Below are 12,975 nucleotides of genomic sequence, written 5' to 3'. Positions count from 1 at the left end.
TGGAAGATTAAGTCTTTCGTTATGCATCACTCATGATGAATAAGTGTAACCCAACGTAGTTGATTGTTATTAAAATAATGCTATCAAAAGACGAAACACAGATCACAAGAAACCTACAAAAGCAGTTAAACTACCCAACCCTAGTTTCCGGCACCAAATGCCGTCGAGATTCAATCTTGGTCGATAATATGGCGGAAAGTGTAGTGGAACGTAGCCCAATTGAAGTGGTGAGGTTCCCCTGCAACTCTATGGAGTGTTAAACCAGTCAATACTTCCATGAAGCATTAATATAAATCCCTGGATTTCTTCATCCAGAAATGGGACATAGTTCCCCGTTAAATCCACAATCATTCAGGTAGTTGGACCATCTCACATATTACCGACTTTATTATATCACAATCCCAGCTGAAGTCAATGTGTCATGCTTTCCACCCAAAAGAGCAGAGTGTTTTAGCTCCCGCAATTTCCCATCATCTAGAAGAAAAACTCGTTCAGCCATCAGAACTGTCTCCAAACGGTGAGCAATGACTATTACCTATGAGAGAAAACCGGCATGTATTATTAAGTATGTTTTCCGAACCATAAGAAATTAAAATGATTTGTATTCCAGTCCAACAGACTACTTTATGCATAGTTAAACAACTGCAGGTTTGTTGTCGACCACACACACACCCCACATATTCCTGCACACATGAATGGACAATTGCTTAGTTGATTGCATTATGATAGGCAGAATCACAACCTAGCGTCATGGTTTGGCGTACGAGTAAGATGGAATTCCAATTAGGGCAACAGATTGACATCCCTAAAACAAAGACTCGACACATGATAGTGAACCCACAAAACCACCCAGACCCCCTTGCGTGTTGAGGTTGCCAATACCAAATCCTGATGGAAATGAAGAGGACGTGCACCAACACAAAGCCAAGCCACTACTATAGTTTGTTGCCTGACGTATCACATAACCTCTTCTAACCATAGAAATACTAAAGTTATTTTTGCCCCTCCATTCTTTGCTGTATGTTTTTTGGGGGTTCCCAAAGGGGATAATCACACGCTTTTGTTTAGAGAGTTTCTTGAAAGAAAGGATGGGTGGGGGGGTCACAAAATATAAAAAATTGGTCTTAGGTCCATTATGTGAATGTCATAAGCCCACAAGTCCACCTATTAGTTTTCTAAGGTGTCAAGTCCAATTTAAAAAGTTCATAGTAGGGTACCCTAGGGTTTAGGCACTTTTATAGGGTTTTAGGGTGCACTTTCCTATTATAGAGTAGGGTACCCTAGGGTTTAAGCACAGGGTTTTAGGGTGTACTTTCCTATTATAGATTTTTAATGGTTTAGGCAATTTTATAAGGTTTAAGGTTTTGGGCACTTTCATAGGGTACCCTAGGGTTTAGGCACTTTTATAAAGTACCCTAGCGTGTGGACTTGTGGGCTTACAAAACTAATAGGTGGACTTGTGGGCTTATGAAATATAGTGGACCTATCACCAAATCTCTCAAAAAAATAGTATTTCAATAAGTACAACAAAAAATTGTTTGTACCTATCAAGACATTGAAAAGAGATAAGACACGAAAAAATAATTAGTCGATTGTCCTTACAGTACGATCTTCCATCAAGCGCTGCACAGCCTGTCTCACCAATTGCTCAGATCTGCTGTCCAAAGCAGAAGTTGCTTCATCCAAAATCAAGATGGACGAGTTCTGATATACTGCCCTAGCAATAGCAAGTCTGGCATTCCACAAAACAGTAAAGTACCAGCACAATTAGTATATAGTGCAATTCGACCCTGATCCAAAACAACATCCATCCCTTTGAAGAAATCCAGTGTTGCGTACTTCTATTACACTCCTATCATTAACTTCTAAGCCAAACCAAACCAATCATTAATGTTCCAATCACCACCATTAGAATCAATATACTTTGGAAGACCACAAAAATGTATTTGTGAAGATTGAGTGAGTTTAACTTTATACGTCTCAATACTAGAATCTAAGTTCCCGATATGGTACCCCACCTTTGCTTTTGGCCACCACTTAAAATTGAGCCCCTAGGTCCAATATCAGTTGCATATTGTTCTGGAAGCGATTCAATAAATTCATCAGCATTTGCAGTTCGTGCTGCAAGCTTAACCCTCTCCATGTCAATTTGAGACATGAGATCTCTATACCCAATGTTTTCAGCAAAAGTCCCTGAATAGAGTGTCTGATAGGAATACAGCAGTTAAAAACAAATTCTTGGATGAAACCGCATAGAAACTTCGCAGTTCGATGTTGACCATGAACAAATTAACACCTACAAAAACAATGGCTTCCAAAGCATTCACCACAAAGTATTGCTTCACAGCTAAGTAGCACGGACAAGTATATGGACAGACGACACACAAAATTTCAAAGAAATGCAGGACACACCTTAACATATGAATTAAACATATTATACCACTCATATATGAAATTTTATCAAGAGAGAATAAAAAATGCTGCCAAACAGTGATTGAAATTGAAATACAAAAATATTTCATAACTTAATCACCTTTGTATCGTTCCCACAATTTGATGAAACATAATAAAATAAACTATACATCATCACATAAATGTACCACAAAGTCCTCAAAATTGGTAGGGAAAATTTCAAAATACCCTCTGGCTCTGACCTTTCATCAAGATCACTCAAGAGACGCATGACATTTTAAAAATGTCAATTAAACACCTGTACTGTCCAACATTGCTCCCATCGTCAACCTCCATCCAAAAACACACGGAATCTATGACCTGACCAATACAGCCTTTTTACTTTGAATCTGAAACCACCGTTGGAATAATACAACTTTAATCTGCAACCACCATCGAGCTAATACAGCTCTTTTACTCTGAATTAGCTTTACTCAAGAGGGCCTATTTGCTTTTAGGCGCCAACATTCCCTTCCAAATGCCATGTCATTGCCATCTTCCATCCAAGTAAGCACCAGAAGGCCAGGTTTTGGCCATGTCACCGATTCCGTTTGCTTTTGGACGTAGGTTGACGACGAGGGCAACACTGATGAGTTTTTCTAACAGTACAGGTGTTCATTTAAATTTTTTAAAGGCAGGTATCTACAAGTGATTTTGATGGAAGGTCGGAGGGCATTTTGAAATTTTACCAGAAAAATAAGCTAAAGGACGTGGGATCAATAGGATGAGAGTGTCTAACAAGTGTCATGTCTGCGTCCTACACTGCATGCCAGTGATGCCATCTTAGAAATCTTCATGTTTCTTAGCCTGACAATGATAACAGATGCATCAAAATGTCATAACCGCCTTTATCCAAGGCCTCTGCTAAAAGTACGAGTCAGAATTGTACCAAATCACTTGTGAAGCACTGCAGGACTCTCTGGTTAAAGCAAGGATTAATATCCAAAAACCAATCCAAAAGTAGAAAAGTAGTTAATCAAATTATCCATGTTCCTTTTTATGCCCTTGATAGCTGTGTTCCCAATGGGCCAACCTTAAGTGCAGATGTGAAATATTTCTTTTTCAAAACTATCAAGACCATGTGGTGTTTTCACTGGCTTCCATAATTTCAAATAAAATTCTGTAATAACAAATGTTAAGTTAAACCCAATTCATCATAAGGAAATTCTGAAACAAAAACCAGCAGGATCGAAATGGGTATCTGCCAATTACTCACCACATCCTGAGAGACCAGTCCAACATGCCTTCTTAAACTTTGCAACCGTATATTTTGGATGTTATGATTATCGATTAGGATAGAGCCTGTTAACATGAGGTAAACAGAGGTCATGTCAAAAGAAAACGTAAAGTTTGTAAGAAGATAGTATAATGCTAAACATAAACGTCACAAAAAATTCCAAGTTCATAACCATTAGATGGCATACCATGCAGAGGATCATAAAGGCGAAGAAGCAGTTTTACAAGGGTCGTCTTTCCTCCTCCTGACGGCCCAACAATAGCAACTGTTTCACCAGCTTTGACATGAAGGTCCAACCCATTCAATACAGGAGGCATATCATCACGATATTTAAATAAGATGCCACAAAATATCACATCCCCGGTAACCCGGTCTAAAGTAATGGCATCCGGTGTTTCAATTACCTAAATAAAGCATACATTAGGTGGCAAATTTTTGCAAGGGGATATTTATGGCAACAAACAGCTAAAGTGAAAAACTGTTTTTTAACTTAAAATTTTCATGTCAATACGACTGCAAGAAAGTGTGACAAGACTATATTACTTGTGCTTAAAGTTAATACCACCAATCAGCATAAACAATACAACAAGAATACTGTAACGGAGATGCAGCTTGCAAAACCATCGGCACATAGGCTGCCAGCTGTGAAACTCCATCCATATTACATGCAATTTACATAGATCAAAGATGCCTAAGAGTTCATTATGAATACTCTGCACCACCTTCAAGTCAGACAAATAGCTATTTGTAATAGATAATGATGATGCTCTTTTAGTGGGTTTTCAAATATATGACGATGATGCTCTTTTAGTGGCCAAAAATGGCATCTCAAATCACCCAAAGTTGTCTACCCATTCAACCAGTAATGGATGAATATCTGGCTAAATACACTTGTATGACCAAAGAATTTACACTTATATGACCCAAGAGGACATGAAACAAAATTTCCATAATATCAAGGCCTACGAGAACAAACTAGAAAAGCACAACACAACCTGATTGCAGCACATCATGAACTCATCTCAAGCAAGACATTAATGGTCTGTTTATATTATCACTTACCGAATGTCAACATTTGATGGAAAGCCTACCCCGATTACTCCTAACCTGGTTAAACCAAAACAAGTTACCTTACATTGGAACCTGGTCAAATCAAACAAGCGTTCGATTGCCGGCTCTCCTTGTTTGAACTCATTGTATGCTTTTCCCACCCCCTGCGTGATTCTTCAATTTCAGATCGAAAAATAATATAGCTGCTCAATGGCTGAACCATAATGAGAATGAAAAGAAATGTTAGCAAAATGTATATGCACTGGTTATCAAGAAACGATTAGATAAAAATAAATACCAGAATCATTTTCATCATGCCGGTGAAACAAAAGAAACAAATTTAACCTAAATCTGCATGTACTTTATGCATCTTGTCCTTTTTCATGCATCAGTGATCCCACCTAGACAGTAGAACCAAGCTATCTAACACGGAATCAGTATATGAAGGGATGTATTACACATTTATCACTTCAGTATAATGTTTGTACAAAGCTTGGTTGTGATTGGATTTAAAAGCTAGTTCCCAAGAATTCAACATTTTGGCACTGAATATTTTACATTGCACAAGGGTTACAACATTCCAGGTAACTAGCTAAAATACATCCATTCAATCGGCCAAAAAAAAACTGGAAACGGGTAGATTAGGCTCTTCATCAATTTCAAACCAATAATGTAACCACAAAAAAAAAAAAAAAACAAGGAGTATTCTTATTTTAAACTGCAAAAATGAATTTGAACCATGAGATCCTACTGTTGTGTATCTTTTATGATTGAAGTGTTAGACCGATGACATGCATGCACTTAATACACCCACAAGAGTCTACACAATGGCACGAGCGTGAGGTAGATTGCCATACTGCTCCAATGGTTTGGCTCTAAACATTCGTAGAAAGACATACCGGAACTATCCACAACACTTGTTGCAAGCTGAGCTATATAAATAATTACGCAGCAGTTAGAGGAGAGGCTAACGTTTTCATTTTGCAAAGCAGTTCAACAAATTTATTGCTTTACTCATTTATTGTCAGTGTCTAAGATCATCATGAGTAAGACCTGAAGAGTTTCTTTTCTCCTTATTCTCTCTTTAAATGCAAGTATATCACGCCATACCTTGGTTTTGTTTATATGTATCCACTTCTTCTACATAGCTGAGCTCCCTTTACCTTCTTCTTCTTTTTTTCTCCCTAAGTGGTTTTTTGTATAAAGAAAAGAAAGAACGGCACAAAATCTTATTTTAGAGCTCAAATTGTCTGAACGGGAAACCACCAGAACTCAGAGACTAACATGCATTTTTCATTGTGTAGTGAGCCAAACCAAGAGCATCCCAAAGGTCTAACCCTCAGTATTCTCAGAGGCCGAGGTCAATTCAGTACCCGAAACGCATGGCTATGGCTGAGGCGAACAAACAGAATGAACTGGTACAGTGGTCTGGCTCCTATCATTCTCACCTCGGATTGATGGGTTCCTAAATGGTTCGGCGTAACTGACAGGTATGACTCGCGCGACTTAAGGATGACAGCTCACCCCTGGGCACCTAACCCTCTGGCTCCATAAGTCACGTATGGCGTTAGTCGAAGCGGTTACAGCACGAGCCAGGCACATACACACCTGGACGACAGCTCATACACATGAGCAGTAACTGCCTCACTCGATGCATCAATTGTGACGTCAGCTGAAGCGGACTGACCGTGCATATGCTTGGAGGACCAGTCTAGAGGTTCTATATAAAGGGTAATCCTACCCTAAAAGGGGTACGCCATACCTGTCTACCTTAATTGCTTTTTTCTTGCCTCTCTTCCTGCAACCTCCTACTTAACCATTGGAGTGCCTTGCCGGTCAACTCCGACCGGTCAAGGCCCTAACGGTGGGTGTTGCTTGTGAAGGTCAGGCGACGGAGCAAGGCTAGCACATAAGCTCAAACCAGAAGTCTGGTTGAGATCCCTAGTTAGAATCATAACCCCACACATTGTCCATTGAACTCTAAGATAAAGCATCTTTGGATTCGAAGAAGTATATTTTTAGATACTCATAAATCAAGAGTTAATCAAACAGAAACTTCCACAAGGGCTTAACTGCCATGGTGGAGAGTGGAAACCACTTCTAATCCGATGATTGATCAATAGACGTACTGAACTCTTAGTGTTCAAGTTGAAGTCATGAAGTCATTCAAGTAGGTGATGAAAAGCATACTCAACTAATCCATAGACATTCATCACAAGGTCCAATAAACAGGTTATGAAGAGAGTCTGGATATGGAGATATAAACAAATGAGTGTAGCTGCACAACTATATAACTAGTTAACTATGAACTGCATGCAAAATGAACTAGTATGTAACTGTGAACATTGAACAAGATGAACTAATGTGGATCTGAGAGTTAAATTGGCTATAAAATGCATTAGAAATAAGAAAAGAAAGACATGCGATGCTAGAGAAGTAAATCCACCACAGAAATAAGACCATTAGCAGCGGAATATGAGCAGCGGAATATGGTGTCTATTTAATTGACTTGACTGACATGCCTATTCCTACACAAGAATCCGGAACTCATCCTACGTTCAATCAAAAATTGTACTAAGAAGAAGAAGAAAACGGTGTCTATATGATTGATTTTACTAACATGCCTATCCCTACACAAGATTCCAGAACTCATCCGATGTTCAATCAAAAACTGCAAGACAAAGAAGATATTAACAGGTTCCTGCATAACCCACCTAAGGTCATAACCAAAAATCACTTTTTCCCTTTCATGCAATGTGACTTCAAGATCAAGGTTAACAAGAGATTCCAAACTTTGAGTGTACAATTCAGAGTTTTCAGTTTTCACCATCTCACACTTCATATAAGGGAAACTTGCATCAGATAAACATCTAATGGGAGCTTGTTGACATACGGTAAACCACAATAATACATATTCCGTTAGTTACCAAAAAAGACTAAAGGCACAAGCATGGAAGAAAATAAGACGTGAAGTTAATGTCGGTAATTACCTGAATAGGCTCAATCAAGAAAACCAATGATGTTATGAACGAAACCATGCCACAGCAATCGCACGAACCGCCTAAAACGACCAGTGAGCCAACACAAAATATCAACAATGCCCCAAAATATACAATTTGTACTATCTGAGGAACTAATGCCTTCATTTTCTTCTTCTTTAATTGCCTGGATAGGTCGGCATTAGCTAACCACCGAAACCTTGCACCCTCAGAGAACTCTGCATTGTTAGCCTTCACAAAAAGAATTGAAGGGAGGACCTAGTACATAAGATATAAAAGCTAATCAGCAAAATAAAATCAACATAAGCAAGAGCTTTTTTAATCCTAGGTAATAATCTTGAAAGAGAAACTTTATCTCACATGAAAAGGTGAGAAAGACAGTCATTGGAACTCCCAAAAAATTAAGACAATAATGTGCTAAAGCATAAAGGACCAAAATGAGCCTTGAGTCCAATCAATTGGGGTCGGCTACAAGAATCTGTTTTCTCTATTAAGCTTTGTCGATAAGAAAATAAATGGAGATATCAGCAAGGAGTAAAAAATGGCATGGAAAAAACTAAGGCGGATGCACATAAAAACTTCAGGAAAGCAGATCAACCACCTCACTGATAGAGGTAACAACAGAAAATTGTAATATTTCTATGTCTAACCAGAAACCATATTCAATGGGTGAAGAAGCAAAGTATAGGAGACAAAGCTCAATCACCTCCGAGGAATCTCACAAATTAGGGCAGCAAATGAACCGAGCCATCCATATACAGCTTGAAGCTCGCCTCGTTTTGGCTTGTACAAACTCATTTAAATATGTTATGAACAAGCTTGAGCCAAAAATCCAAGCCCAGTTAGTGACCGAGGTGAGCTCTGAACTCGAATAAGCTTGGCTCAATTAATGACAAAGCATTACTTCACCAAAGAGCATTCACCAATGAACCTCTCTCTCCCACCCTCCCGCTCTAATAAACTGTACATGTTGATGTAACAGAATTTCATATCAGGCCCTCCTTAGTACATGCCCAGTGACCAGACTCACGTGCCACATCAAGCTTCATGGCTTAGTCTGCCTATTGACCCAGGCAATTTATGATTTCATTCGGGCCATATACTAAACAGTTCCATGGTACTTAGCCACCACATATGAAACTAGTCTACAAATGGTCAATAACCCAACCATATTTCATAAAAAATTTAACCAATTGCAAAACGTAATGGAAGGGAATTCAAAATAGGAATAACAAAGGAACTTCCGGAGATTAGAGCATATCGTAACCCGGTTACCTCAATCCAATATCCTAACCGTCTGGTATGACAGTCATGCAACCAGAACCAATACTCCCAAAGTTGGACGATCATCGAGAAAACTAACACCAATGGATTAAACACGATTCCGCCAGATCTAAATCCAGTGACTTAACTTTCTTTCTCCTTTTTAAATAGCATGACTAATCCCCAAAGTGAAGTCCATATAAGTGAAACTTTTCTTTTTGTTACAATCGTGTTTTACTTCCTCTTTTTTCTTTGTCCTCTTCCCACGTAATAATCCCATATCCACACATGCATACATAGCACGACCCTAGCAAAAGAGATCCATGTTTAATCTAACCCCAGCACTATTCATTTTCTATCATTTACAGAATGTAATGTATTTATATCCTAAAAATTACAATAGATGTTGTACTGGTTTATAAGATTTCAAATAACCAAGTTGGGGCATTATAGGAACAATACCTTCTATTCTTCTATTGGGTAATGAACACAAGTGTACCTCATTTAGGTAGGCTGACAGAGCAGCAATGCTAAGATTTGCATCCTTTGATATCTTACGAAGCCTTTCACCAAGATATGCAGTGGCAAAAGCGATCAAGGGAATCACCTTCAATGAACCAGAGAAACCCAACACCTTAGCAATGTACACTAACTAAAAACTAAGGATATAAGGAAAATAATCTACTTATTCATTTCTCACCAATGCACAAATCAAGGAGAGAACAGGGCTGATAACCAGCATCTGGGTTGCCATTGCCGATAACTGCAGAATACTTGGTACAATTGTCTGCAGTATGATGGCAAGAATCAGATTCAAAGTACCTCCAAGGAAATTGACAAGCTTCTTTCACCTGTCTGGTACTCTATGTTAGAAGGTTGGCCCTCATGCCGTAAGAGCCCACGGCATGAGCCCCGTAGGCGGTAAATGGTTGTCACAAGGCAGTGTTTGATTCATTTGAATGAACAGAGAGCCATGATTCCAAGATTAATGCACATTCTATAATTTCCTTAGCGATTGAATGTATAATGTGTACCGAGTGTCAGGTAAACGTCACCAATCATCCCTCTAGTTTTCATCGAATGTCACTTTTGTCCCTTTGATATCAATCGCAATGATTTTAACCTTTAATTGCCTTTTCCCTTTCCTAGGATATCACATGAGACTGTATGTACTATAGGATTAGTTGTACTATATTCAATTTTGATGGGATTAAGAGTGGAGAATAATTTTTGACCATCCAATGAGGGAAATAAACCCTTATTTCCCATCAAAACCTCTCTCAACTTGGAGCCACTCCTCACCTCCACCTCCCCTCTTTCCTCCGGCCTCCCTCTTCTTCCCCTCCTAGCCTTGTCGTGCTCCACTTGCGCCTCCCCTCCCCCCCTCCCCACCACCCTCCGCCTCCTTCCTCCGTCTGCTTGTCCGGCCTTGCTAGGGTCGATCTAGTGAAGATTTGAAGATGGGATGGCTTGGCTTTGCTCATCCGGCGAATAAGCCGACGGATCCCTCGGTCGGGTTTTTTTTTTTTGAAAAATTTTCCTGTCTCTTTTTGGTTTCATTTGTTTTGGGTTTTGTTGGTTTGGTTCTCTCCCTTTAATGGGAGTTTTCCCTCCATTGTGGGATTTTTGGTGTTCTGTTGGATGTCTTTGCTGCAGTTGAGGGTTTGTGTTCTTCTCTCTATTTGGAGGTCACTCACGACTGATTAGCTGGCAAAGCTTGGTTGCGAGGCTTTAGTGGGTGATCTTGGGTAGCTAGACCTCTTGTTTGGTTATTTACTCCCTTTGGGACAATATCCAACTTCAATGTATTCGATAGTTTTCTGATATAATACAACTCATACCATTTTGGCAAAAAAAAAAAAAACCCAAATGTTTGGATTAACTACAACTACCCCCACGTGGTATCCAATAATTCCTTCAATAAGGTATTAAATGGGCAAATACTCTCCTCTAGTCAAGTCTTATTGTTAGTCCCACGCGATAAACACGGGACGATAACAATGCCATGGATGCGGGGTTACAATTCCGACATCAAACATGAGCATCTCCGATCTTGGCTTAAAAAATGGGGATGTCACTCTTTTTAAGGCACAAGTGGCAATTTTGCATGTAGAAATTTGGCATATCTTCAAATGCACACTCCAAAGAATATTTCAAAAGTAAATATATTTGGGGAAATGATAATGCCAAAATTGTTTTTTTGGTGTCAAAACTCTAGTGCACAAAAGGTTTGTACCATGTGTAGTGTACAAGACTTTTATGCGTAGAGTTTTGGCACCAATAAAAAAAGTTTTGGCATTATCACTACCCTATATTTTTAATGATTTAATAATTTATCAAGTTGTGTAGTAAAACGGGGAGAGCAACAGAGACTCACATTGAGCAGAGCATGGACAGTATCAGCAACATCCGAAGCCTCGGCCGTAATCCTATACGCAATATCTCCCCCCGAAACACCGCCGCCGCCCCCTTCGAAAAACCCTAAATCCCTCTCCAACACCCTCTCGAAAACATAAACCCTAATCCTACACACCGCATTCAACGCCGCGTCCCACACAAACGCCTGCTGCCAGTAACTCGCCGCCAGCCGGACCGCCGCCAGAGCTCCGAGCACCACCGCCTCCTCCCTCACTCGAACCGGACTCATCGCGGCCGCCGCGGAGGAGAACTCCCCGATCTTGGGGACCATGAGGGAGAGGGAGAAGACCGAGACGGCGCTGCACGCCCAGCCGGCGACGATCGGCCTCCATTGGGATTGGACGTAGGGTTTGATGGAATCGAGGGAGGAGCGGTTGGAGGGCGAAGCGGCGGTGTCGGTTGAAGAGGATCGAATGGTTTTGTTGGCGAGAGTTGGTTTGAGGGTGGTGGTGGTGGTGATGATTAGTCTAGGGTTTGATTGGGGTTTGTATTTGCAATGGAAAAGAGATTTGGAGGATGTAGAGGGAAGGGTGAAGTGAAGGAGTTGCAGGGCCATTCTTTTGGAGTGGATAGTGGCCGATGAGTTTTCCAATTTAGAGAGAGTGAGAGAGAGAGAGAGGGGGTGGGGGAGGGGAAGGGGGAGGGGAATGTCCCGTCGTTAGTTTGAAGTTGGTTACCGTTACGTGGCGGTGCAAAAGGGCAAGGTCCAGTCCAGTTATTTTCATGTCAAAGTCGGATCTTGTTTTGGGCCGTGGTGGGTTCATGTCAGTCCGACCTAGTTTTGGGCCATTGTGGACCTTTTCTAAGCCCACATTAATGAGCAGAATAGTTCATTTCATAAATCTCATCGAGTATGTCATCTACGAAAAAAATTAGCTCGATTGAACATTGATAGATACATAAACGAAACTCATAATTGCCCATTCTTTTTCTTGTACAAATATATTTCGTTCATGTACTATCGATATTTGGTCATGCTAATTTTTAGCGTGGATAACGTACTCGACGAACTCTATTAAATGAACGATTATGATCGTTGTTATGGGTCCAAGAAGGGCCCAAAACTGGACCAAACTGGACATGAATATTACTGGACGGACCTTCCTCCGTACAAAAGATAAAGATGACTAAGGGGTTCTGGTTTTCGGGTTTTCTTAGTTTTATTCTTATTTAAAAAAAATTGTGTTTATTACTCCATCCGTCCGGATTTAATAGTCCTTTTTTGGAGTTCGTACATTTTTCAATCGATTATATCTTCTAATTTATAATGTTTTACGTGATTTTGAAAACATTGTATTATAGAATTTATCGAGATCTATTAAACAAGATTCATATTCGATATGAAATTTATTACTGATTCAAACATATAACCCGTTTTTTAGCCGGTTAGAATAGAACTAGGGACAATTAAATCCGGACGGAGGGAGTATAGTTTTGCGTCAAAATTTTGTGATTTATTAATTCGTCTCCACAAGAAAAATCAGAAAACTAAAAATTTATTATTTTTACTTATTTTTTCTTGTCAATATTCAAGAAAAAATCCAAAAATATAACTGT

General features: G+C 39.7%; 1 protein-coding gene across 1 annotated transcript; it reads right to left on the bottom strand.

The window, feature by feature from the left end:
* On the bottom strand, window positions 1-12,028 carry LOC131318890 (ABC transporter B family member 29, chloroplastic). The gene is made up of 10 exons (XM_058348920.1): window positions 11,378-12,028; window positions 9,701-9,787; window positions 9,500-9,607; window positions 7,729-7,995; window positions 4,819-4,902; window positions 3,876-4,092; window positions 3,668-3,753; window positions 2,019-2,206; window positions 1,603-1,732; window positions 1-535 (listed from the first exon to the last, which is right to left on the bottom strand). Exons 1-10 carry the CDS (start codon window positions 11,972-11,974, stop codon window positions 389-391), a joined length of 1,911 nt encoding a protein of 636 aa, XP_058204903.1. The 5' UTR covers window positions 11,975-12,028; the 3' UTR covers window positions 1-388.
* Between the last annotated feature and the right edge of the window lie 947 nt (window positions 12,029-12,975).

The sequence above is a fragment of the Rhododendron vialii genome, chromosome 3a (genome assembly GCF_030253575.1).
Source record: "Rhododendron vialii isolate Sample 1 chromosome 3a, ASM3025357v1".
In the NCBI taxonomy this organism is placed as follows: Eukaryota; Viridiplantae; Streptophyta; class Magnoliopsida; order Ericales; family Ericaceae; genus Rhododendron; species Rhododendron vialii.
This window is presented reverse-complemented; position numbering and strand designations above follow the sequence as displayed.

Bases quoted from the DNA above. Each gene is read 5' to 3' on its own strand.
- LOC131318890 (XM_058348920.1), bottom strand. From the start codon at position 11,974: ATGGCCCTGCAACTCCTTCACTTCACCCTTCCCTCTACATCCTCCAAA. The intron at 9,788-11,377 runs GTGAGTCTCTGT...ATCATACTGCAG, and splicing joins CTGTCCATGCTCTGCTCAAT to ACAATTGTACCAAGTATTCT. The intron at 9,608-9,700 runs GTGAGAAATGAA...GGTTCATTGAAG, and splicing joins TCTCCTTGATTTGTGCATTG to GTGATTCCCTTGATCGCTTT.